At 42.8% G+C, this 27,411-nt stretch overlaps 1 protein-coding gene across 1 annotated transcript; it reads left to right on the top strand.

Annotated features, from left to right (window-relative positions):
* Window positions 1-201: 201 nt before the first annotated feature.
* On the top strand, window positions 202-26,708 carry slc39a8 (solute carrier family 39 member 8; the record flags this gene model as incomplete). Its single annotated transcript, XM_083633028.1, has 8 exons — window positions 202-417; window positions 1,269-1,431; window positions 10,948-11,117; window positions 12,902-13,024; window positions 17,541-17,711; window positions 22,995-23,202; window positions 24,869-25,053; window positions 26,562-26,708. 8 exons carry the CDS (start codon window positions 202-204, stop codon window positions 26,706-26,708), a joined length of 1,383 nt encoding a protein of 460 aa, XP_083489154.1.
* Between the last annotated feature and the right edge of the window lie 703 nt (window positions 26,709-27,411).

Genomic DNA, 27,411 nt, shown 5'->3' with positions numbered 1-27,411 from the left:
TAGTCTGTCTGCCATATTATTACAAATTAGTCCGCCTGGAAATCAAGACGCTGATTTCCTCAGTGTGCCATGGACCTGGAATGCGCAGAAAGCTCACGGACATCATGATTCTGGAGACTGGTATTTAAACTGCTCGACAGACACAGGTTACTGGCGCATCCCCAAACTTCAAAACCAGGATTTTCTACCTGATCGGCGACAATGTATCAGCTCAGAAGTTTGCTTGCGTGCGCGGTGGTTTTCATCTCTAAATCCCAAAGTATAAACGTGGATGGGCAAGGCTATCTGGAGAATATTTTGCGGTATTATGGTGAAAACAAATCCATCACAACGGAAAACCTGGAAAATTTAGTGCTGTTGATCTCAGCCAGAAGACCAGAGTTGATAGCAGAAGATAACCCACTGGAAAACCAAGAGGTAATATTAGGTAGGCTATAAAACCTCCAGGATTATTTATAATCATTAAGAGAATTCCTGTGGTGTTTTTCTCTCTCCATAGGCTACCTAAATTAATAATTAGACTAAATAACTAAATACACTTATTAATTGATTTTTGTTTTCATTCCTCCCTTGTTTTTTTTGGTAGGCCTATTCATATATTTTGCTTTTAGTTGATTTATAATGAATGCACCAATCATTAACAAATACATGTCGAGCAACATCATCTATTTAGGATTATAATATAGCCTAACACTGATTCATAGAATAGCTTTTAATTTACTAGTGTTACTAGTGTCATAGCTGCTTTAATTGGGATAATTTATGAACAAATACACTTGGTCATTATTGGATTTTTTTTCTTCCTTTCCTATATAGTTTTGCATTTAGGGATAATTATTGTAAAGAATGCGTCAATAAATAAGACTCACAACATTAAACAATGTAAACAAGCGGCTCAGTATAGGTGCTCTTGGTTGTGTGTGTGTGTGTGTGGGGGGGGGGGTACAAAATGGGCAAAATATGCCAATTTACATGTTAAATTAGACTATATTTAGACTTTTTTTTATCTGATTTTTTTATATAGGCATATATATATATATATATATATACAGTATATATATATATATATGGTGTTCTATTAATCGATCTTCTAGTCATATTTAGTTTATAATTACACCAATTTATGAAATAAATTAGACTCATTAGACTTTTTTTGTTTTGTTTGTATTTTTCGCATGCAAAACATTAGCCAATGTTATTCTGCTTGTAGAGTTGAGGGTTATAGTGAATGCACTGCTAAATGCAACATGTCTGTGTTGTCCCCTCAGTGTCCCTCAGTGGGGGAGATCTTGGACAACTATGGGTTCAATAATGTCAGTCAGCTGACTGTGGGACATCTGGAGAGGATCTGCCCCGCTGTGTTGACTCAGGTGCTGCTGCCCTCTTGCCCCAACGCCACCCCCTCTCCTCTGACGCCTCTTGACTACACTGGTGAGTTGCTTCACCCCGACGTTAGATATCTCCTAACACAAATATCTCACGGTTCGTGGGGTCTAGCGTTCTAAATAAGGTCTGACAGTGCTTTCGTCTGGACACACTTCTCTAAACCAGTGGATCTCAGGCTATTTGGGTTGAAAGTCATTTTTCAACTTCTTTGGGGGTCTTGACCCCTGGGTTGAGAACAACTGCCAAGGTTCCTTCCTACAGGTCGGGGCAGTATGTGGAAAGAATTAGCTAATTCCCAGGTCCTCACAAGTTTGAAAATGGCTCTAGAAGTTTGGGAAAGTATAGAAAGATGAATCCTGGTGGCTTACTGTGATGTATTAGGTTTGAATCTAGTCTAAATCAAATCAAATTTGATTGATATAACTCAATTCATTGAACATGAAACTCATGTACTCATGTGCTTCACACAAAGTCCCTCTGTGTGTCTCTTTACATACTCCTAACCCAATGCTGCCAAGCCATAGAACTGTGCCACCAACAATACACTTTTACCGTGTTGCCTCTTTTACATGATTCATCTTGAGAGGCCTAGAACTGTAAACATAATGATTCCATGCATAATATATTTTTAGATTGTAATAGACATTTTATTCACATATTGTAAAACCCCTGAAAGTCATTTTTTGAGTTGAGCCCCGAGTTGAGAACCACTGCCAGGGTCGTACACAGGTCTGGAAATGCATGGAAATAGAATATGGGATTTCCCAGGTCCCGACAAGTTTGGAAATTACACAATACATTTGCAAATATATGAAAACTGTTGCGTCATGGTACACATAGAACTACATTATTTTCTGTGTTTTTTTAGCTTAGCGTATATCACATCACATATCCTGATAATTGCCATTGAAGAATATTGTTCGTCCATAAAGTGATATGACAGCGTTAGTAGAGGCAATATGACCAACCAATGAACTTTAAATCAAGAAATCACAACCTGTAAAATAGCATGGAACTGAGACTGTAGAAAGCGTGTGTGGCTGTAGTCTGTACAGATGTGGAAACAGTTGAATCTACAGAATGTGTCTTGCTGAAGCTGGTGCAGAAACGTATTGATGACTTGCAGAGTTTCACAGTCTGTACTGATCAAGTGACACAACACGGCACAACAAGGACAGGTCAACCTCACACACAGAGGGAGAATCTGACCCCAGGCTCTGCTCCGCTCCTTATGATGAGGGGGTACGGTGGCGCAGTCGGTAGCGCTGTCGCCTCACAGCTAGAAGGTCCTGAGTTCGATTCTCGCCTGGGGCGCTGTGGGCGCTGGGGTTGTGTTCCCCCCCATATCTTCAGTGCCTACTGCCCAGGTGGGTTATCTCGTCGTAAGGGCCTTTCTGTGTGGAGTTTGCATGTTCTCCCCGTGCTCCCCAGGGGCTTCCTCCGTACATAACCCCCCCACTAAAAAACATGCAGAAGACCGTCATCGTCATCCGACCAGTGGCGACAACATCCGAAGTTGGTCCCCGGGCGCTGGAAAGAAAAAAGCGACCACTGCTCCTGGCCTGCCCCTCGGAGGAAAGGACAAGCCTGGATGGGTTAAATGCAAAGGACACATTTCACCGGCCACCGTCAGCATGAGTGTGTTGTGGCCACATGCATGTGTTGTGGTGTTCGTGTGACAATAAAAGACGGGCTTGTTGCCCTTTATGATAGATTTTTTTTGTTTTTTTTACGATGATGTGGGAACGGACAGAAAGACATCGATGATTAGAGAAAACACAGACTCAGTTACTTTGTTTCATTCCAAAGCAACAGAAAGACATTGATGATTCATAAACACAAACTCACTTACTTTGACAAAACTTGATTGATATGGAAGCTGCAGTAGGCAGATTTAAACAACATCAATGGAATGTTAACCAGAGCAACATAGCAGAATGACCCCAGTTTGTGTACTGTGATTGGCTACATATCTTCTAGCTAACCCTGATTGATTGTTTTTTTGTCCAACCTACAACCAAAATTATAATGAAATAATATTGCCTACTGCAGCTTTAATGTCTATTTTACCAAGAAAGACCAATGGACAGCAACGCTCTCTTGAGTCTTTCACAATGGTTCCCTGAATACAACTGGTATGGTATGTAAACTATATATAGACTAAAGGTAAACAGCAGGTGTATAAAAGACAAATATACATAGTACAACATTGCAAAAGACAAATGCATCAATAAATAAATACATACCATTCCTTTGACAAAACATCTTAACAGGCAACTAAATCCTCAGGTCCGCTCACGGCATAATTTTGAAAGGTGTATGGTCTGAGGAGGGGAGCGGGGTGGGGAGGGGGGTGTAATCTGTTGAGACGATCCTCACCTATTAAAACACTAGTAGGCCCAGCTGATGGGACTGTGAGGTGCCCTACAGGCGCACCACATTTGGACAAACTGTGCTGTCAGTTAAGGGAAGGGAAGTAAATATTGGAACAGCCTACCACCAGTAATAAGGGACTGTCCTACATATCCCACTTTTAAGACCCATTTCATGGCTCAAGGCAAACCACAACTGTGACCGGTGTGGTTTTTGAGTAATCCAGTGTCTTGGGCTACTCCGGGCGGCAGGGACGTATGAACCAAGGAGCTGAGACTGGATCCAGGTCTAGGGTTCCCATGGTCATGGAAAACCTGGAAAAGTCATGGTATTTCAAAATCTCATTTTCCAGGCCTGGAAAAAGTCATGGAATTTATACTACACTGGACAAATAGGACACAGCCCTTTATATTGGATTGTTGTGCTTCTTGTATTTTATATTAATATTTTTATGAAAGATTCATGTTTTATTTCAATGTGACGCAGGGACTCTAAAGCGCTAAAATCCAATAAAAGGAGGTGTGTCCTATTTGTCCAGTGTAATAATAATTTCTGGTATTGATTCAGAGTCACCACCTCACATTATGGAAAATTATATCATGGATCCTTGAAAAGTCATGGAAAAGTTTGAAATTGTATACATGAAAATGTGTGGAAACTCTGGGTTTATAAGTCCAGCTGATGACAGCCATGAGGTTTCAGAGTCACATTGAATGTCCTGAATTGACTCACAGAGCGCTGTAGTGATCTCTCAGAGAGACTCCATGTCTAACATCCCTCTCAGCGCTGTTGACAGTGTGGGCTCACAGCCAACTGTGCCTGTTGTGTCCTGCAGCTACAGGACCCCTGCTGCTTCTGCACTGACCTCCTCAACACCATTTGTCTTGTGACAATAAATTAAATCTTGTACGACTGTAATGTATCAATCTGCAACATTTTCTGATTGATGTTTGGTGGTGTTTGGTTTTGGTACAGTATAGTCTGTAGCTCTGAATGAAACATGAAATATGTCTACATTTACTCCCCTTCCCAAAAATAAATACATAAATACAACACACAGACAAGTCAGACATTAGAGTGCAGCAGGTGCTTAGTTAATTACTTAAAACAATGCTATTATTACTTGATGAATAGCTTTGTTTATGCTGTACAACTGTTGTATAAAAGCAATATCAGGTGGTCAGGATAGGCAGCCTCCTGTCCAGCCCCCTGACCCTCAGTACTGGTGCCCCCCAGGGTTGCGTCTTCTCCCCCTGACTCTTCTCTTCTCCATCTACACCAACCTCCTAACATCCCACCACAGTTCAGTTTCCTTTCTCAAATATGCAGACGACACCACCATAACCGGACTCATCACCAACAATAACGAGGATCATTACCGTAATCAAGTGGCCCAAGCTGTCACTTGGTGCCAGGACAATAATCTACATCTCAACACATCCAAAACCAAAGAAATCATCACAGACTTTCGATGGAACCCACCCCCCAAGACACCCCTCTACATCTCCGGACAACCCATAACTACCACAGACACACACATACAAATTCCTGGGCACCCACATCAGCAACACACTCAAATGGGACAATAACACGGTCACATAATCAAAAAGGCCAATCAAAGACTATTCAACCTCCGGCAGCTCAAAAAATTCAAAGTCAAACGCAATCTGCTCCTCCAGTTCTACACAGCCATCCTCGAAAGCATCCTCACCTCTTCCATAACAGTCTGGTACGGCAGTCTGGATAGCCATTCATGTAATAAACTCCAACGCATAATCAAAAAAGCTTAAAAAATCATAGGCACCCCACTCCCATCACTAGACTCACTCTACCATAAACGCACAATCACAAGAGCACAAAAGATAGTTTCTGACTCATCTCACCCAGCTAACCACCTGTTCCAACTGTTGCCCTCTGGCCGGCGCTATAGATCCATTTCCACCAGAACAACCCGGTCATCTCTGTCTATGTTGAATGTCCTGTATTTATGTTGCTATTTGTTGTCTATGTATTGTAATGTCTATGCTGACACAGTTGCTATGTGCTGTAACATGCTGTACCGAAAGCAAATTCTGCCGACTATGTTGTGCAGTCCTTAATAAATAAATGAAATTAATGAAATCACACTCGAGGTCGTGCTGTTGTTGTCATTATCGTCACGGCTGTGATTATCTTCGGCCCTCGGCCGACCGAATCACAGCCGTGACGATATTAGCCAACAACAGCACTCGTGATATTTCTTAATTAGTCAGAGTTGTAGCTTGAGAAGAGTCAGCTCACTTAACCTGAACAAAATGTTAGCTAGCTAATTAACTTATTTAGCAAAGTAACCAGTGTTTATGTTAGCATGTGACTACTTTTTGTGTCTACTAGATAATACATTACTTTGTGCACAAATCGTATGTGTAATGCAGTGGTTCCTGCATTACATTACTGGCTTTCCTTGGGAAGCTAAGCAGGTCTGGTCTAGCATACTCCTTGGATGGGAGACTGGTGCTGGAAGTGGTGTTGGAGGACCAGTAGGAGGTGCTCTTCCCCTCTGGTCCGAATGGTCTGATGAATAATCTCCCCAATGCCCTGCGGCAGAGACAGGGAGTCTGTCCTGTGAGTGAGCACCATCCTTCGGATGAGACGTTAAACTGAGGTCCTGACTCTCTGTGGTCATTAAAGATTCCATCGGCACTCTTCACAAGAGTAGGGTGTAACCCCGGTGCCCTGGGGGGTGTAACCCCAGTGCCCTCGGGGGTGTAACCCCGGTGCCCTGCCTAAAATTCCCCAAATAGGCCTTCCTTCAATCATGGCCACCTAATCATCCCTTGTTACTTAATTGGCACATTCAGTCCACAACTCTCCACTGTGATACTGTAGCTGTTGTGTGGTGAGCGTTCTGGCACAAACTTGACTGCCGTGCATCACCGATAGGTGGGTGCTACGCATCGGTGGTGGATGAGTTGAGTTCCCTCTCCCTCCCTCCCCTGATATGTGAAGCGCTTTGAGTGTCTTGAAAGGCGCTACTGTATATAAATCCAATTAATTATTATTATTATTACAACAAGACAGTGTCGGTTCAGCTAGCTAATAAACTAACATTATCTAAACACAAAACAAACAAATTATCAGTTCCCAGACAAAAACATAAAATACATTAACCATGTCTATTCTATTCTTTTGAGATGGTTGTCCAGATGTTTCCTATGAAAAATCTTTTGGTGCACAGGAAGTGATGCATTTTAGCAGCAACAACAGCGATTTGTGTGGAACAAACAGAAGAAGAAGTGGGTAGTTAGCATCAGCATGAGCAGCGATAGCCAGCATAACTGAACAGACAGAGAAAAGAGCGCCACCTACAGAAACTCAAACTGCATCAACATAAAATCCAAGGAGAGATGTCACAGCTCCACCCACACCATTTGATTGACAGCTGATCTGAGAAGTACAGTGCTGAGCTGATCAAGGATCTGAAGGATTCGCACTGTAAATATGTGGTAATGGAGTTGTAAGAGTGTCTTCTTCTTGCCTCCTTACATTGTGTAGTTGTAAGAGTGTCTTCTTCTTGCCTCCTAACAGTGTGTAGTTGTAAGAGTGTCTTCTTCTTGCCTCCTAACAGTGTGTAGTTGTAAGAGTGTCTTCTTCTTGTCTCCTAACAGTGTGTAGTTGTAAGAGTGTCTTCTTCTTGTCTCCTAACAGTGTGTAGTTGTAAGAGTGTCTTCTTCTTGTCTCCTGCCAGTGTGTAGTTGTAAGAGTGTCTTCTTCTTGTCTCCTTACAGTGTGTAGTTGTAAGAGTGTCTTCTTCTTGTCTCCTGCCAGTGTGTAGTTGTAAGACTGTCTTCTTCTTGTCTCCTTACATTGTGTAGTTGTAAGAGTGTCTTCTTCTTGCCTCCTTACATTGTGTAGTTGTAAGACTGTCTTCTTCTTGTCTCCTGACAGTGTGTAGTTGTAAGAGTGTCTTCTTCTTGTCTCCTGCCAGTGTGTAGTTGTAAGACTGTCTTCTTCTTGTCTCCTTACATTGTGTAGTTGTAAGAGTGTCTTCTTCTTGCCTCCTTACATTGTGTAGTTGTAAGACTGTCTTCTTCTTGTCTCCTGACAGTGTGTAGTTGTAAGAGTGTCTTCTTCTTTCCTCCTTACAGTGTGTAGTTGTAAGAGTGTCTTCTTCTTGTCTCCTGCCAGTGTGTAGTTGTAAGACTGTCTTCTTCTTGTCTCCTTACATTGTGTAGTTGTAAGAGTGTCTTCTTCTTGCCTCCTTACATTGTGTAGTTGTAAGAGTGTCTTCTTCTTTCCTCCTTACAGTGTGTAGTTGTAAGAGTGTCTTCTTCTTGCCTCCTTACAGTGTGTAGTTGTAAGACTGTCTTCTTCTTTCCTCCTTACAGTGTGTAGCTGTAAGACTTCTTCTTTCCTCCTGACAGTGTGTAGTTGTAAGACTGTCTTCTTGCCTCCTTACAGTGTGTAGCTGTAAGACTGTCTTCTTCTTGCCTCCTTACATTGTGTAGCTGTAAGACTGTCTTCTTCTTGCCTCCTTACATTGTGTAGCTGTAAGACTGTCTTCTTCTTGCCTCCTTACAGTGTGTAGTTGTAAGAGTGTCTTCTTCTTTCCTCCTGACAGTGTGTAGTTGTAAGAGTGTCTTCTTCTTGCCTCCTAACAGTGTGTAGTTGTAAGAGTGTCTTCTTCTTGCCTCCTTACAGTGTGTAGTTGTAAGAGTGTCTTCTTCTTGCCTCCTTACAGTGTGTAGTTGTAAGAGTGTCTTCTTCTTGCCTCCTAACAGTGTGTAGTTGTAAGAGTGTCTTCTTCTTGCCTCCTAACAGTGTGTAGTTGTAAGAGTGTCTTCTTCTTGCCTCCTAACAGTGTGTAGTTGTAAGAGTGTCTTCTTCTTTCCTCCTGACAGTGTGTAGTTGTAAGAGTGTCTTCTTCTTGCCTCCTTACATTGTGTAGTTGTAAGAGTGTCTTCTTCTTGCCTCCTTACAGTGTGTAGCTGTAAGACTGTCTTCTTCTTTCCTCCTTACAGTGTGTAGTTGTAAGAGTGTCTTCTTCTTGTCTCCTGCCAGTGTGTAGTTGTAAGACTGTCTTCTTCTTGTCTCCTTACATTGTGTAGTTGTAAGAGTGTCTTCTTCTTGCCTCCTTACATTGTGTAGTTGTAAGAGTGTCTTCTTCTTTCCTCCTTACAGTGTGTAGTTGTAAGAGTGTCTTCTTCTTGCCTCCTTACAGTGTGTAGCTGTAAGACTGTCTTCTTCTTTCCTCCTTACAGTGTGTAGCTGTAAGACTTCTTCTTTCCTCCTGACAGTGTGTAGTTGTAAGACTGTCTTCTTGCCTCCTTACAGTGTGTAGCTGTAAGACTGTCTTCTTCTTGCCTCCTTACATTGTGTAGCTGTAAGACTGTCTTCTTCTTGCCTCCTTACATTGTGTAGCTGTAAGACTGTCTTCTTCTAGCCTCCTTACAGTGTGTAGTTGTAAGAGTGTCTTCTTCTTTCCTCCTGACAGTGTGTAGTTGTAAGAGTGTCTTCTTGCCTCCTAACAGTGTGTAGTTGTAAGAGTGTCTTCTTCTTGCCTCCTTACAGTGTGTAGTTGTAAGAGTGTCTTCTTCTTGCCTCCTTACAGTGTGTAGTTGTAAGAGTGTCTTCTTCTTGCCTCCTAACAGTGTGTAGTTGTAAGAGTGTCTTCTTCTTGCCTCCTAACAGTGTGTAGTTGTAAGAGTGTCTTCTTCTTGCCTCCTAACAGTGTGTAGTTGTAAGAGTGTCTTCTTCTTTCCTCCTGACAGTGTGTAGTTGTAAGAGTGTCTTCTTCTTGCCTCCTTACATTGTGTAGTTGTAAGAGTGTCTTCTTCTTGCCTCCTTACAGTGTGTAGCTGTAAGACTGTCTTCTTCTTTCCTCCTTACAGTGTGTAGCTGTAAGACTGTCTTCTTCTTTCCTCCTGACTGTGTAGTTGTAAGAGTGTCTTCTTCTTGCCTCCTTACAGTGTGTAGCTGTAAGACTGTCTTCTTCTTGCCTCCTTACAGTGTGTAGCTGTAAGACTGTCTTCTTCTTTCCTCCTTACAGTGTGTAGCTGTAAGACTGTCTTCTTCTTGCCTCCTTACAGTGTGTAGCTGTAAGACTGTCTTCTTCTTTCCTCCTGACAGTGTGTAGTTGTAAGACTGTCTTCTTCTTTCCTCCTAACAGTGTGTAGTTGTAAGAGTGTCTTCTTCTTGCCTCCTTACATTGTGTAGCTGTAAGACTGTCTTCTTCTTGCCTCCTTACAGTGTGTAGCTGTAAGACTGTCTTCTTCTTTCCTCCTTACAGTGTGTAGCTGTAAGACTGTCTTCTTCTTTCCTCCTGACAGTGTGTAGTTGTAAGAGTGTCTTCTTCTTTCCTCCTGACAGTGTGTAGTTGTAAGACTGTCTTCTTCTTTCCTCCTAACAGTGTGTAGTTGTAAGAGTGTCTTCTTCTTGCCTCCTTACAGTGTGTAGCTGTAAGACTGTCTTCTTCTTGCCTCCTTACATTGTGTAGCTGTAAGACTGTCTTCTTCTTGCCTCCTTACATTGTGTAGCTGTAAGACTGTCTTCAACTTGCCTCCTTACAGTGTGTAGTTGTAAGAGTGTCTTCTTCTTGCCTCCTTACATTGTGTAGTTGTAAGAGTGTCTTCTTCTTGCCTCATGACAGTGTGTAGTTGTAAGAGTGTCTTCTTCTTGCCTCCTTACATTGTGTAGTTGTAAGAGTGTCTTCTTCTTGCCTCCTTAAAGTGTGTAGTTGTAAGAGTGTCTTCTTCTTGTCTCCTGACAGTGTGTAGTTGTAAGAGTGTCTTCTTCTTGCCTCCTGACAGTGTGTAGTTGTAAGAGTGTCTTCTTCTTGTCTCCTGACAGTGTGTAGTTGTAAGAGTGTCTTCTTCTTGTCTCCTGACAGTGTGTAGTTGTAAGAGTGTCTTCTTCTTGCCTCCTGACAGTGTGTAGTTGTAAGAGTGTCTTCTTCTTGCCTCCTGACAGTGTGTAGTTGTAAGAGTGTCTTCTTCTTGTCTCCTAACAGTGTGTAGTTGTAAGAGTGTCTTCTTCTTGCCTCATGACAGTGTGTAGTTGTAAGAGTGTCTTCTTCTTGCCTCCTAACAGTGTGTAGTTGTAAGAGTGTCTTCTTCTTGTCTCCTAACAGTGTGTAGTTGTAAGAGTGTCTTCTTCTTGCCTCCTAACAGTGTGTAGTTGTAAGAGTGTCTTCTTCTTGTCTCCTGACAGTGTGGGGGTACGGCTTCCTGGCCGTCACTGTGATAAACCTGGCCTCTCTGCTCGGCCTCCTGCTGATCCCATTCACCAACAAGCCCTACTTCCCCAAAGTGCTCACCTACTTCATCGCCCTGGCCATCGGCACGCTCTTCTCCAACGCTGTGCTGCAGCTCATACCAGAGGTTTGTAAGAGGAGGACGGGGTGACAAGCAGGGTTGTAGCCATTCGTCAATTAAAAAAAGGAAAAAAAAACGTTTTTTCTTACGGATTTCACCCCCATTTTTTTTTTTTTAAATAGAACAATATACGAACAAGACAAACAGGCTCAGACACAGGAAAAGAAAGGGGGAAAACATACATACATTACATCATTGACATTAAACAATACAACATGGTGCTATCAGCTGCATAAGGTGCTTATGTGTTTATAAGAGATATTGTGTGCCTGGAATCCCGCCTAAGGGGTCCATGGGATACCAGCCGGGCGAGCCATCCATCATTCCCAACCTCAGTCACTTATCATTCTTAACCTCGTCAAAGTAGGCCAAAAACGGCTCCCAGATATTTGAGAACCTTTTAAGCGTGTTGGTTCTCAGGGACCTGAGTCTGTCCATCTGTAGAACAGAGATCATGTCCATCAGCCACACCCGAAAAGAAGGAGAAGAGGAGGACTTCCATTCCTTCAGAATAAGTCTTTTGGCAACAGTTGTCCCCAGTGTCAGAGATTGTTGCACAGCCATAGGGAAGTTCAGAGAGGACTCCGAGCAGCCGAAGATGGCGAGTTCTGCCTCGGGCTGTAGGGTTATTTTGTAGGCCTTGGAGTACCAGTCAAATATTTTATTTCCCCCCCGTTTTCTGCCTATCTGGGGAGAGTTGTAGACTAGACTAGCATATGCTTCCACTGATACATGTGCAGTCAAGGGAGCTGGAAGGTGGGTGCTGAGGGTGCTGCAGCACCCCCTGGTGGCAAGAGATGGGATTTTTGAAATTGTTGGATTTGGCTGTCTTGTGTTTATAACAGCAACAAAATGCATTAAAAAACAGTTTGTGCTTCCCAGCTCTAATCTTATTTCATACACTCTCTCTTCAAAAGTGTTTGATTTTCATCATAATCTGGTTTTCCATAATAGTAATAATAAGTTCAGTGTTTATGCCTGTGTTGCTGTCTGTTGTAGTGTAAAACGACTAAAGGGAGAGCAGGTGGTTACATGAAAGTGAGTGAGAAAAGGAGAAGATACTGAATAATGACATATAACAGTATAATCCTAATGTTAATTTAAAATTAAATATTCCTCTAAATATGGCTAAAAGTCCAAAAACGTCACATTTTCTTCGGCGCGGGAAATTCGGATTTCAATTGGAATGACCGTAAACATAATTGAATTCCATGAAATTCCACTTCTAGAGTTTATCTTGACTTGCTAAACATTATGAATCAAACATTATGGATCAACTTAACAAATATATTCAATCATAATGTAGCCTACAGTACATACGTATGTATTACGATGTCACAGACATCAAATAGCACCTGAAAGGAACCTTTAGCATTTATGATATTCAGTATTGATGACAATATATAACACTGTAATCTCAGATATGTGGCACTTCACAGAACAAACACTTGAAAGGGACACTCCGCTGAAAAACAATGCTGTTTTATTTTGAACATAATCTTACACATATTCGACACAAATGACATTTGTGCATGAATGACATCACTGGTCCACAACTGATCTAAAATCATCTCTCAATAACTGTCAAACTAAATGAATGCCTGCAAAACAGTTTTCTGATATGTGAGATAATGTCAATTTAGCTACTGTTTGTGTGTGTGTGTGTGTGTGTGTGTGTGTGTGTGTGTGTGTGTGTGTGTGTGTGTGTGTGTGTGTGTGTGTGTGTGTGTGTGTGTGGCAGGACCAAGAGATTTTGAATACGGTACTAACAGTCACCCATAAATCCACAGGCGCTGGGCTTTGACCCCAAAAAAGATAACTATGTGATGAACGCAGTGGGGATATTTGGTGGCTTCTACCTCCTGTTCTTCGTGGAGAAGCTGTTGAAAATGGTCCTGCGTGTTGATCACGAGGTAAGATGACAGAGTTAATGAGTTCATAAGGCACCAAGATATTTTAGTTATTGCAGTCACATGTCATTCATATATTTTCAGCTGTATAACTGCTAATGAATAGCCCTGATTTGTTGAAATTGTGTTGCTAGGGAACAGTTTGGAACAAAGCTTATGTCCTGTCAGTTATTGTACCAGCAAACACTTGAAGTAAGCTGGGGGAAATTTAGAATTTTGATGTTGTCGAGTTGAAACACCGATATAATTATTCATGATAGCAATAAGTTCTGATCCTTGATTATGATTGGCTGAGCCACATTCGAATTAAAATATTCTATAAACACACACCTGTTACCGCATCACATCATATTACTGCGCTCCTGCATCTGTGTTGCTTGGCAACACAAACAAATGTTGCTGAAGAACGACATTGCTTGGTGTAAGAAGAACGCAGGTTTTTCCTGGCTCAAAACGAGGCGGAGGTGCTACTACAATGTACTAGAGCCCGACCGATATAGGTTTTTTGAGACTGATACTGATTTTAATGGGGGAAATTTACCGATTACCGATAGGCGGCCGATATAGTGATATATTTTTTAGTTGGAATAAAAATAGACGTTTTCTATGTGGATTGTGCACCAATTTGACTATGTAAAAGGTAATCAGAAGGCTGCCTTCTTAAACAAATAACTTTATTAAATAATATTTAACATTAAATTGTCAACACATTGGCGTAATACCGCAATGGCAAATTATAGAAATAATTTGCAGCGCTTGTTAGAAAATAGTGTTTTCCATGAAGACACCTGTCATAGAGAAAAAACATCACATGGATGCAACTGGGACGTATCATCAGTGATGTACCCTGGGGTCATAGGATGTTTCGGGTACTGCAACATCATACACCCTCGCCCAGGTGACCCAGCCGGGGTTGATCCAGCCCCGACTTACGTCTCAGTAGCTACCCACGGTCAGCCCTCTAAAGCCGTTTTCCCACATGCGCTTTGTACTGCTAAATGACCGGAACGTGGTCTAATGCCTGCATGTGAGAAAGTCGTCGTGCCAGTATAAGCGTGACCCCGTCGTCGCGGTGATTTCACCAGTTTCGAGCCAGTCAGAAGAGCGGTATGCCGCGATAGGCACAGAAGTGAGAAAGGGGTCCAGTCATTTTCCGCGACACCGGTCCTTCTCTCATCATGGGCGAGGTGTACACACGTTGCTTAACGTTCACTTCCAGCTTGCATCATCTAGTCATTCGCGCACATCAAAGCAAACTACTTCCACATTTCGCTTCGTGCATTCCGTCGCTGTGCAATGAAAGCCACTTATCTCCAAATCGCCAACTTTTCAGGAAATGAAAAAAAAACCGTGCTCTTAAAATACTGAACACCACGTTGTCATATTTGACACATGTCTTCATTGTAGACAGTTTATCGCTGAATGTGTCATTACATTATTAATATCTTACCTGAATAAGCTCAAATGCTGTTACAGGATTATCACACAGAGTCTGGGGCACTTTCTGCTGGCCAGACAGCAGCGTGTGGGAGCCTGCCTTTTAGAGCGCGAGCACGAGCCGCTGTGCTCCAGGCAGCGGGGACGCGCGGGCGGAGCTCTTCACTCTGCCAAGCCGGGGAGAGTGGCTCTGTCATGGGTTGAGCAGTCCCGGAGTAACGTGACATTATTCTTGTCAGAAACAACTTCGATTTGCATACTTTAAATGAGTTTGCAGCCCAAGGACAACCCGAAAACACCTTATTGATCTAAACCCGACCCCCCAAATAAGCTCCCCCCTCCCCCCAACATACAGGCAATTTAGCTCCTAGATTCCCACATGCCCGCGCTGAGGTGTGAAGGGAAATTCCGGGAAATGTCCGATATTGACTTACAGGTCATTTTCAGGTACGCATGTGGGAAAACGGCTTTAGGGAAAGACAGGGCCACTCAATCCGCTGCTCCGGAACTACTCTGCCGGCACCGGGAGGCTCTGGCACGTGGAGGGACTGGGCTCTGTGGGTTGTTCCCTGTCCGGGCTTCTCCTACATCTCACCAGGTCCAGGACCTGTGCGTTGCACCAGACTCCCCCGCTCCAAACATTTCATTCCGGAATGATGTTTCGCCGTGGTGGTACTGCAGGCTCCACTTGCGGCTTGAATGGCCCTCCCAAAAGGCCTCTCATGGATTTGTTGGGCTTCTTCCTCACGGAAGACACAGGCTGGGGCGCTAACCCATACTGCTGGAATTTGATGGAGGTGGCCGCCTCTGAATTCTCTATGCAGGAAAAACCCTGGAATGATCAGTGTTGGGGAAACTACTAGCTGCCTACATCACAACGAAAAGTAGTTAAACTACATCTGAACTACTAAAACAAAGAAGCACAGTATATAGCTTGTCAAACTGAAACTACTTTAAAACAGTAGTTCCACTACATCCAAACTACATCACAAGAAATGATCACAATCTGAGTGTGAATCTCATGTTACACGGTCACGGAGGTCCAACTCAGTAAAGTGTAGGTGTGTTTGATTTAGGGACTAGGGCAGGCTAATCCTCACTTAGGCACCCCAAGGATGTGTTTTAAGGAGAGGATAGGGAGCACTTGTTGAGGTAGAATCAGGAAAATGCTAAATTTCCTTAGGTAATTCATAGTGTAAGTGTAGATGGTTTTCACAGAGTTTTGTTGCTAGGGAACCTAGTCTGTTATTGTACTAGCAAACACTGCAACAGGAAGTCAGCTGGGGGGAATTTAGAATGTTCATGTTGTGGAGTTGAAACTGTCTATTCGATCACAGACATCTTGGTCGCAAACCACAGGTGATTTATTTTAATGAAATAGGTGATTGTCATTAAATGACATCCATGGCCCATGAGCCTTGGTATTGTGCCATATTGTATGGCAAAAAACATCAAGAGAAAACTATGAATATGTAGTTTATAATTAACTACCTAAACTACATGACCCAAAGCACTTCACTACTGTTAAAGCTACTGAGATTTTAATGTAGTTAAACTACCATCCAACGACTGCAAATTGTAGTTAAACTAGTAATTAAACGACATGTAGTTAACTACACCCAACATTGAGAATGATTATTTGTTATCAATAAATGATTGAATTTGGTTGTTTTTGCTGTGTGTTTATTGTATGAAACCTTGCCAGGTATATACAGTAGTAACCATTTGATAAAAGTGATCAGCTTCATGAGGCCGTGGTTTACAGTGTAGAACGGCAGGACGTGGAGTGGAGTGCCTACAACCTAAAACCACCCGGGTTGAGCATGAGGCACAGTAAGATAACAGCGGGCTTAGTGAGTTCATAAGGCATCTTTTCTTTATTGCAGTCACACGTCATTGATATATTTTCTCCTGTATAACTGCTAATGAATAGCCCTGATTTATTGCCTTATCTCGATCCAAATTAGTGACTATTATGTGATATGACTCATAATACCTAGTACTCTTTATGAGCCCATATAGAATAGCAGTTCATACTGTACTGTACTGTATAAGGGGCCGAATAGAGTTGTGAACATCAGGATAGAGGGGAAGTCACAGATGTGGCGACGTTGACGTGGCCCTCAGGATCAGACACTCTGCAATGTACAATATATTAGCAACACCTGTTCTCCCTGTCCCCTTATTGATCTCACCTTCTTTACCTTACTGATTCTTCACCTCCGTTTCAATCACTTAGGATTTTATTAACCTTGAAGGGACAGTTCACCAAAAAATTAACTGTGTCATCAATCAATCAATCAATCAATCAATCAATCAACTTTATTTATATAGCACTATAAACACAACACAGTTGATCCAAAGTGCTTTACAACACACAAGACAAACGCAAACAAATGAATCGAGAGAAAACCAGTCACTATTGACTTCAGTACAGTACAACTGAAGTCAGTGGTGACTGGTTTTCTATGTCGAGTTGTGCTGGCAACCTCCCTGTGTGTTACATGGACAAATTTCATCTCTGTTTCAACTGGCATGAGGGGGAGGAGATGATGACAGAATTAGCATTTTTGGCTGAACTGTTCCTTTAATTTATGCATGTTTACCCATTTGCTGAGCATGTATGCTCTTTCTCAGCTATGGTTTGCAGCACAGCACGACCGCCGGTCAGCGTTCCACAAACTGTCCAGTACAACCAGTTTATACTGAGCAGCTCCACTATAGAGCAACCTGCTCAAGCATTACCCATTCTCTCATACAGATTTTCGTGCATGTTGGCAATGATGCAGTTTAAGTAGGGACATAACTGACACAATCTGAAGGCTTGAAACTTGAAAACTTTAAACTAGTTTTAACAAGTTTGAAGCTCTGTGTTGTGTTGAATCTTTGCAGGAATTAATTTGTGCTGTGTTTGAGGTTTTATGGTCGTAAGAATGTTTTGCAAAACTTTAAAAAGGCAAAAGAAGGAACTTTCAAGCCTTGAGAAAATTGAGGCACAGACTGTAGAAGGGAGGGATCAACCCTTCTTTCCATCCACTCTACTCATGTATTCTCATGTGATGATGTTGTCTGTCCTCCTCAGCATGGACACAGTCACTTCTCTCCTGCAGAGCAGCCGGGGGAGAACGCCCTGCAGAACGGGGACCTGTTGGAGAAGAAAGACCCCATCATACTGACCAGCGTCAGCACCATCACCACAGACAAGAGTAGCCCCAACACAGACCCCCCACATACAGAGGTGACACCTTCCCAGGTACCAGAGCACACTCTCCTCATCTACATTACAATATAGAGAGGGCTTTTAGAAGCACTATTGTTTGGGTTTATTTATTTATTTATTTATTTACTTGTTTGTTTGTTTGTTTGTTTGTTTATTGATTGATTAGCTGTGGCCAGCAACTCTCAGCCGAGCAGCATTTTGGTAAACAAACCATGTCACTGGGTGGCAACGGCAATGGAACCCTATGGAGCCTGAGTTTGAGCGTCTGACTGTGTTTACAAGTTAAAAACTGTGACAGTTCACACAACTTTACCACAACATGCATATATTATACATCAAACTATTGAGCTAATTCTGCTCTCACTCAGAATGTCAAAATATAAGCGATGTGATGTATAGTTTTTGAGATATTAACCTTTGTTTGGCACAACTCATACTATTAACTGCCGTGGCCCGCGGGGTTCCATAATTCTGGGTGGCAAGTGACATCACACTGATTCTCTGTCCGTTCGTCGGTCGGTCGGTCGGTCGGTTGGTTGGTCCACAGAAGGTTCACCACCCTTTAGTGCTAGGGCCCGCAGGCCGGGTCCATACAGCACCGCAGACGGTTTCATACCCCCACACACACACATATGTGTGTGTGTGTGTGTGTGTGTGTGTGTGTGTGTGTGCCAATTGGCTAAAAGGGGGCATTGGAGGGGGGGCGGGATGCAGGGTGGCAGAGGCAGAGTAGGGTGGGTCATTCTGCATTTCAGAAATTTGCATATGTGGTCGCAGCTATTGCAAATTTGCGCTTATATATTTATTTATTTATTTATTTATTATATTAATTTATTTTTTTAACAGGGTTATAAACAGAAATCGGTAACGAAACAGAAATAAAAGAGGGAGTAGGTTGCCAGGAATTACACACTTCACACTTTAGTTGTACTACTCTACTACTACTACTGCTACTTTTTATTATATCTTCATATTATATCTGATTAGACTACAACATTACAGATGCCTGCCATATAGCATTAGACTCAATGATGAGGATCAGCCCATATTATCCAAAGAGCCATGCACAGACTTGGCAGTCCAGTCCACCCATTAGCCCAACAGAGAAAGTCAAAACCCAAATGCGGGGAAATGCCAGACGGCAGGCGGGCAATGCTACAGCAATCCTCGAAAGCCACTATGAGGACAGAATGACCAACATTTTGCAGGAACTGTTTGTCCTTAACAGAGGGGATTGGAATGTAGGTTTTGAAACAGCAGGTAGAGTGTGTGTGTGTGTGTGTGTGTGTGTGTGTGTGTGTGTGTGTGTGTGTGTGTGTGTGTGTGTGTGTGTGTGTGTGTGTGTGTGTGTGTGTGTGCCTGCCTGCGTGCGTGCGTGCGTGCGCGCGCGCGCGCGTAAGAATTTCAAGATTCACTTTAATAGCCACAGTAAGTAATCAGATTACAAACGAGGAATTTGACTTGCAGCACAGCCGTCACATCAATAGTAGAAGACAAAGCAATACAGCAAATAGCATATAAAGAGCAGGCAGTCCTTTAAAGTGACTCATGATGTGGGGGGGGGGGGGGGGGGGGGGTCCTTATTTGTGGGCAGTTGGGAAGAAACTGTCCTTGTGATGAGAGGTTCTGCCAGACCTCAGTCTCCTGTCAAGGCCTCAAAGATTTTCTACAACAAATTTCTACAGCAAGCTGGAAATGACAAAAGTACAGGACATTAAAAAAATCCTCCTATCTCTTAGGTGGGGTATCACCAGAGGCATCACGATACGATATTATCATGATACGTAAGTCGCGATACAATATTATTGTGATTCAAAAAATATTGCAGCATATTGCGATTTATTACCTTTTTTAACTACAAATTATGTCCCCAAAGGAAAAAACTTTTGTCAACATCTGTTTTATCTAATGAGATAAAGTTTCCACACTGTTCATCTCATTTCAATCACTGTCATAAAAACCTGCCAAAAATGTTGCATGCACCTGACAATTTATATAATAAAATATCACAATGCTCTGCTTTGTGTATCGATATAATATTGCCACACAAAATATTGTGATTCTGTGCTGTATCGAACCCCCCCAGCCCTACTATCTCTTTAGGACCCGGGGCTCCACCCCACATCCCAGTCCACCTGAAACACATGGCCCAGTGGTACAGGCAGAAGGAGAGAACAGAATATAGAGGACTTCACATGTGGGGAGAAGGGAGAGGGCCACTTCACTGTTCTGCTAGGAGCTCAGATCTAAGCTGCTGAAATCACCCAATTGGACCCAACAAATAACCTCCACATTAGTGCAACCTTGTACTCAATTCCTCTACTATCTCCTTCTAATGAGTAGCTCAGTGTTCCAGATGAGATAGGCTTCCTCAATACTGACCCCTCCCACAAATCTTATCAGGGTGAGTAATGGCTGCTTGATTCAGATTTGCTGTCTGCCACATTCCACTATCACAAATGGCGTCACGAACACAATAATACACCGGCCACAAATTCACAGAATCCATAAAAAATGATTTCCGGTTGCATTTTAAACATCTTATCAGTCATGGTATGTGCAATGTTGCCGATAGAAGTACCCCCCTCCCCCGTTCAGATGTGATGTGATGCCTATTCGCTTTGAGTAGTTATTTATTGAGCTGTTATCAGTGACACGAGACTATTAGAATCGGCGTTAATGTTTAACAGCGAGACCTGGTCCGAGGGGACCTAAAACACTAAACAAACAAAAGCACCACGGAGCCCCAGGCTCAATTCCCGGCAGCGGTGCCACATGGTCAGATGTTCCGACAGACACAATTGGCCGTGTCTGCGGGTGGGCAGCTGCAAGCTGGTGGGGTTTGTGTCCTGGTCGCTGCACTAGCGCTGCCTGTGGTTAATCGGGGTCGGGGTGCCTAGGGGAGGGGAACTTGGGGGAATAGCATGATCCTCCCACACGCTATGTCCTGCTGGTGAAACTTCTCGCTGTCAGGTGAAAAGAATCAGCTGGCGACTGCGCATGTATCGTGCAGTAGCATATCGTAGCATAGCAACGACCGGGACAGTAGGGAGACAGGAATGAGCCAAGTACAGTAGACCCTTTTCACAGCAGTCATTTTGATGTGTCAAAGCAGGGTAAACACAGGTGTAACCTTAATGATGGTTCCATTCCATTTAGGTGTTCCAGTGCCAGGGAAAATGGAAGAAGATTCTGGAATAAAAAGAAGGGGGAAAAAACAACCACAGTAAACAAACAGGCGTGGCGGTGTCACACGGGGCTCAAGGAATGAAACCGAGCAGGCTTCAGATCGTCAGATCTCCATCCCCCCCCCCCCCCCCCCCCTCCCCCCCCCCGCCCCCCAATAAATGCAGGAATTGTGGGATTGTCCGCCCAGAGCACAAAGAGTCCTTGTATTCGGCGCCGGCCGATAATGGGCCGGTCTGTCACTGCAGAGTATCACCGACCCAGTCCCACAAGCACGGTGTGGTTCGGCCTGCTCTCAGGTTTTGCATTAGGAACACTCGGTGCCTTTTATAGTTGTAATTGAAGACTTGTGTTGCAAAGTGCTGCACATCCATTTAGGGGATATACTGTATGTCCTGCAGTGCGTCACTCACTGTCTCTTACTGTTAAAGTGGAAACGCTTTGTTGATTAAGACCTTTAAGTAAACAGCATTTCCTCAGAGTCTGTGCGTTTTTCGTAAAAGGTGAGGTAACACTTTATTTGGATAGTCCGCCTACAGGGAGTCTACAGAGTGTAACATTTCAACATCTTATTAGTTGACATTCAACAATTCAACTGTTTAACAGATGTTCCATATATGTGACAATTCATGAACATAACTAACTACACTAGGTGCAGGTGTGGGGAACGGGAAGCAAGATTCAAGATTCAAGATTTTTATTGTCACTCCATGGTACAAGTATCACGTGTGAAATTCTTGTGCTGTGGACTCCGTTTACGACATAGTACAAATAGGCAACAAGCAGTGAGCAATAGGCAATAAGAAATAGGCATCAATAAGCAATACTAACAATCTGTTTGTTGAATCTCAAATAATAAGCTGTTAAATTTGTCAAAACATAATCTACAGACAAAGCCAAACAGTTGAATTGTTGAATGTCAACTACCGTAATAAGCTGTTGAAATGTTACAAATACTCTGTAGACTCTCTGTAGGTGGACTAGTATTCAAATAAAGTGTTACCAAAGGGCAATAGCAGTGTGTGAGAGATATCCACTGCAATACTGTCCAAATTAAAATGACTTGGTAATGCCTATAGCAATTAAAATGTCAGACTCATTCGTAACCGAAATATAAGCACCTGTAAGCTCTACACAGTTGACAGTATTGATGTAGATTGTCGACTAAAAGTTTGAGTATTTTAGTCTCGTCTTAGTCAATGAAACTAAAAGTCTGAACATTTTAGTCTTGTCTTAGTCTTGGGGAAAAAGGTAGTCGACTAACATTTTTCGTCATAGTTTTCGTCGACGAAATTAACACTATTGTAGAAAATGCACTAACATGGCATTGAATCCACAGGCAAAAGGGAGTCACATGTCACAGTCACCTCTGTACCAGTTTATTATGTCCATGTTTCCTCTTCTTTGTTTTTAGATGTTTGAGTTTGGAGTTCTAAGGGTTAAGCATAGTCATTCCATCCACATGTTTCATTGTTTGCATTTGCACTGGACTCTTCTTTAGCGAGGACAAACACAGGAGCGAGTTTACCTTCAACCTCATCAGCACTAGTGGCTCCTGCATTACGTCACTGGCTTTCCTGAGGAAGCTAAGCAGGTCTGGCTGTGGTTACCCCTTGGATGGGAGACTGGTGCTGGAAGTGGTGTTGGAGGACCAGTAGGAGGTGCTCTTCCCTCTGGTCTCTAATAACATCCCCATCCCCAATGCCCCAGGACAGAGACAGGGACTTTGTCCTGTGAGTGAGCATTGCCTTTCGTATGAGACGTTAAACCGAGGTCCTGACTCTCTGTGGTTATTGAAGATCCCATCGGCACTTATCGCAAAAGTAGTGGTGTAACCCCGGTGTCCTGGCTAAATTCCCACACAGGCCTTCCTTCAATCATGGCCACCTAATCATCCCTCGTTACTTAATTGGCTCTTTCAGCCCTCAACTCTCCACCATGATAGCTGATGTGTGGTGAGCGTTCTGGTGCAAACTGGCTGCTGTGCATCACCCAGGTGGGTGCTACACATCGGTGGTGGATGAGTTGAGTCCCCCTCCCTCCTGATATGTGAAGCGCTTTGAGTATCTAGAAAGCTGCTATATAAATGCAAATGCAATCAAGCATTCTCTCTCCTCCCCGTCCTGGCAGGAAGTGCATGTGTCGGGGGTGATGTGCCACTGGCTGCGTGGCCAGCGCATCTCCAGCATCAAGACGGTGGCGTGGATGATCACGCTGAGCGATGCACTGCACAACTTCATCGACGGCCTGGCCATCGGCGCCTCGTTCACTGTGTCGGTGCTGACGGGCTTCAGCACCTCCATCGCCATCGTATGCGAGGAGTTCCCCCACGAGCTGGGTGAGCAGCAAGGGGAAACTGAATTGATTTTTAGTTTGATTTGGATCTCTTTTAGCACATTGGCTAATTTTCCAAGAGTCCACATTAAAATATTACAGCATACAATAATCATACAAATGCAACACATAATTGTTGACACACACACACACACACACACACACACACACACACACACACACAGGCACTGTATGTGCCTAGTACGTATACAGTATACAGTACACATACTTATCTACATAATGATCACAAACAATGCAATACAATAGTTTGATAATAAACAAACAACAAAATAACAAAACAAAAACATCCTACAAATCTTGACAGAATTTATTTTATTTGCCATGATTGATTGTGTTCCAAAGGAGACAGAAAGCGTCACTCTTTTGCTTTCTTTAGTGGTGACATCATCATGTACCTGGAGACAAACATAACAATTCCAGCCAATAAAATCGTCAACCTCCGCCCTCAAATCAAACCTTTCTCTCCCTGATACATCATTGGTGTACACTTTTTCATGATCCCTCCCTGCAGTGTGGCCCGCCCCAATATCCTGTTTCAACAGGAAGCAAGATGCTCTCAAAATGTGGTTTCATTGTGACTTTAAAGGGGCATCAAGTATGACACTTAGACCACTTTCATACCAACGACCCAGGTTGGACCAGGGTTACTTGACCCATGTATGCATAACAATTAGCCTAGCATATTAGCAGAACAAATAGCGAACCCTTATCCAACCCACCTGATACCCAAAATCAACCTGGGAATAACCCTGGTTGGACCATTGGTGTGAAAGGGGTACTATTGACCTCTGCTGGAGACCAATAGGAATTGCAACAACATTGATTCAACTTAAATCTTCTCCTACACAAGTCCTGCAGAGTTACATCAGTACCTTGATGAATATGTGTTCTATACAGTATGTTCTGTATAATTACGACAATGAAAATTTGATTTTTATTCAATTTTTGCCTGAAAATGATTTTTCTCTTTCTTTCTTTCTTTCTTTCTTTCTTTCTTTCTTTCTTTCTTTCTTTCTTTAAACTCCCAAATCTAGTCGGTATTCAGATGGAATGCTGGGTGCTTTTAAACAAACAAAAGAAATCCATCTGATTTGTGTTTTCCACATTTTTTTTTTTTACTTTTGGTTCATCAAAACATTCTTTACAGAGCAGCTAAGGTTCTTTACAGAAAGCTATGTGAATACAGACAAATACAAGAGAGAAGAAACAGAAGACTTCATACTCACTCAGACTCATACTTCATACCCTGTGTGACTGATGATTTAGTCAGGCGTCGCTCACTCTCTCCACAGAGGGTTTTCATAATTGAATTGGCTGATTATAACTCACCTGTGTGCTGCTCTACTCTGGAGCTCTCCATGGTGCTGAACCTGTCTTGAGACATTTTGGCCACTAATTAGCCATATTTGCCCATTTAGTCAGTCCTAATTACCTAATTAAAAAATCTGGCTCTGTCACGTCACCCACAGGGGTGCTCTTTACACTTGCTGTTTCAGCACGATCACAGGTAAAATGGCATAGCTGTGGCCAAACACAATTCTGCTCACATACACGCTCACTCACAGACAGACAGACACTTTGCATTCTCATTATAGGATAGGATTTATACATTATTGTATGAGCTAAGGTCTCTCTCTCTCCCCCTGCAGGTGACTTTGTGATCCTGCTGAACGCTGGTATGAGCATCCCACAAGCCATCTTCTTCAATCTGCTGTCGGCCATGTCGTGTTATATCGGCCTGGCGTTCGGCATCCTGCTCGGGAGCACCTTCGCCCCCAACGTCATCTTTGCCATCGCTGGAGGCATGTTCCTCTATATTGCACTGGCAGACATGGTGAGTGACAGTAGACTGTCCTGTCTGAGGGGGTGTACCACAAAATGGCACTTGGCTTTCTGGATGTTGTAATATGCATAATTGATAGGTTATGATTTATAACGCTGGTCTCTGTGATAGGTTATGATTTATAACTCTGGTCTCAGGGGGCTTGTGCAATAGCTTTCCTTTGGATCTGAAGTTGTTTATATCAGGGGTTTTCAAAGTCTGAGACTGTGGGCCTCCCCCCTTACAAAGCTTGAGAAAAGGTGCCCCCCCTCGCTCTCTTCCTGGATGCCTATGGGATCATGATTATGTTATTTGAGCCCATGGACTCTCTCAACAAAGACAACCAAGATAGCCTGATATTGCTGTTTGACTCTAGGAAAGTGGGGAAAACTGTCAAATTCCCCCAAACTACTGTGGCTCTGAACTATCTCTTTAACCAAATCACTAACATTTAGGCTATTCTATGTGATCTCCTTTTGATAACTATAATATTTTTTCACTTACATGAGCCTCCCCTGAAACTGCTTGGAGCTACTCCAATTACTCCACATGACCTCTATGTACTATCAGTCACAAAGAAAACACGCTACAGGCATAGCCTGTGACGTCACGTTGAAGGCTGGGTTTACCCAGGCTAGCTTGGAGCCCCCCTGGGGAGGGCCGCCTCCCACTTTGAAAACCTCTGGTCTATATATTGCATTTTAAGCTTGCTTTTTTTATATAACAACACAAACTGTAACAAGTAAACATGTCCACAAATGATGCAGTCAGCACTTGAGGCAATCAGGAGAAAGATGCTTCATCCCTCCAACAAGCTAATTTGGCTTTGGAAAGATGGGCCCTGTGCAGAACCTTAAATGGTACCAGACAGTGACAGGCACAGAGGGATGTTGAATTGACCAGCTCGAAGATTGAGTCCCATGCATCATCCAACAGTGAATGGATCAGGTCCTGCTCCCAGGCAGTTTTAATGTTGCCAAGGGGGCACATCTTATACCTGCCAGCTTGTCATAGATAAAGGATATTAAACCTTTTTGTGATGAATGTAAACTAAGAAATGTATCCGCGGTGTTCGTATCAGGTGCCACAGGGAAATTAGGCATCCGAGAGCGGACGAAGTCTCTAGTTTGTAGATATAAAAAAGTGGCATTTGGGAGGTTGAATTTTCGGAAAGTTGTTCAAATGATGCAAGAATCAAGAAGTGCTCGCTTGTGTACATTTTGACTCAAGCATTGTACATAAAATGACATCCATTATTACAGAGTACAAATGTGGTAGTTTTTCCATAAGCACTGCATCAGAATCAGAGTGATCTGGCTTTGCTTTGTGATTTTTTCCCCTCATATAAAATAATATAGTTTGAACTTTTAGAATTGCACGGGAAAAATCACAAACCAAACCACACTTCCTTTTACTACAACTGTTCATAGAGTTTCACTTCCTCTTTAGCTGCTCGCTGAACAATAGCCTAAAGCTGTGTTTGGATGTGACTGAGATCTCACTGTCTCTCTCCTCTTCAGTTTCCAGAGATGAACAACATCATGAAGGAACAAGACCGGACTTCCACCAAGGCCATCATCTTCCTGATCCAGAACGCTGGGCTGCTCACTGGGTTTGCCATCATACTACTGATCACCATGTTCGCTGGAGACATCCACCTGGGCTAGAGACATCCACCTGGCACAAACTGGATCAAAACAAACTGGAAAGAACAAGCGTCTGAATTGGGGCGGGGGGTAGTGATGAGCTGCTTTCATTTCTGCTCACAACTTGTTTGGGCAGGGAAGTGAATGTAAAGTGAATGTTTTCTACAAACAAAACTCAATGTTTAAAAAATGAATTGTTTTCTATCTTTTGACTATCGCTGTAGCTTAACCCCTGAAAAAGGGAAATTCTTTACAATCATTTGATATGAAATCTAGACAAATTTGTTTTAATAAAACAATAAATTATTTTTTCAGTCTCCATACATTGTGAAATATGTGACAGTTATGGTAACTTGTTATACCAGTTTTACTGTGACAGCAGTGACTGTTGCATCAGACTTTTACCTCAGTTTTCTCCTGTCTCACCTTGGCCGTTCCCCCAACCCCAACGCTTTTTTTACCCCTTTTTTTTAGGATATAGGCCTATTGTGTTTTGGTTTAGTTTAGTCTGTGTTTATATACGTAAATGGATTAGTCCAAGGAGGACGGTGATGGGGTTACAACTGCAGGTCAAAATAAAATAATGAACAGTCATATCCCATACCACAAGTTTAAATTACATGAATAATATGGACTTTGGTGCACATATCTCATTTTTCTACCTTTCTACAAATTTTCCACCATACAGTATTTTTCATACAGTATACAGTTTTCTCTATTTCTC

Source organism: Poromitra crassiceps (genome assembly GCF_964638095.1).
Source record: "Poromitra crassiceps genome assembly, chromosome: 3".
Classification (NCBI taxonomy): domain Eukaryota; kingdom Metazoa; phylum Chordata; class Actinopteri; order Beryciformes; family Melamphaidae; genus Poromitra; species Poromitra crassiceps.
Note: the sequence above shows the minus strand (reverse complement) of the source record. Positions and strands in the feature narration are given on the sequence as shown.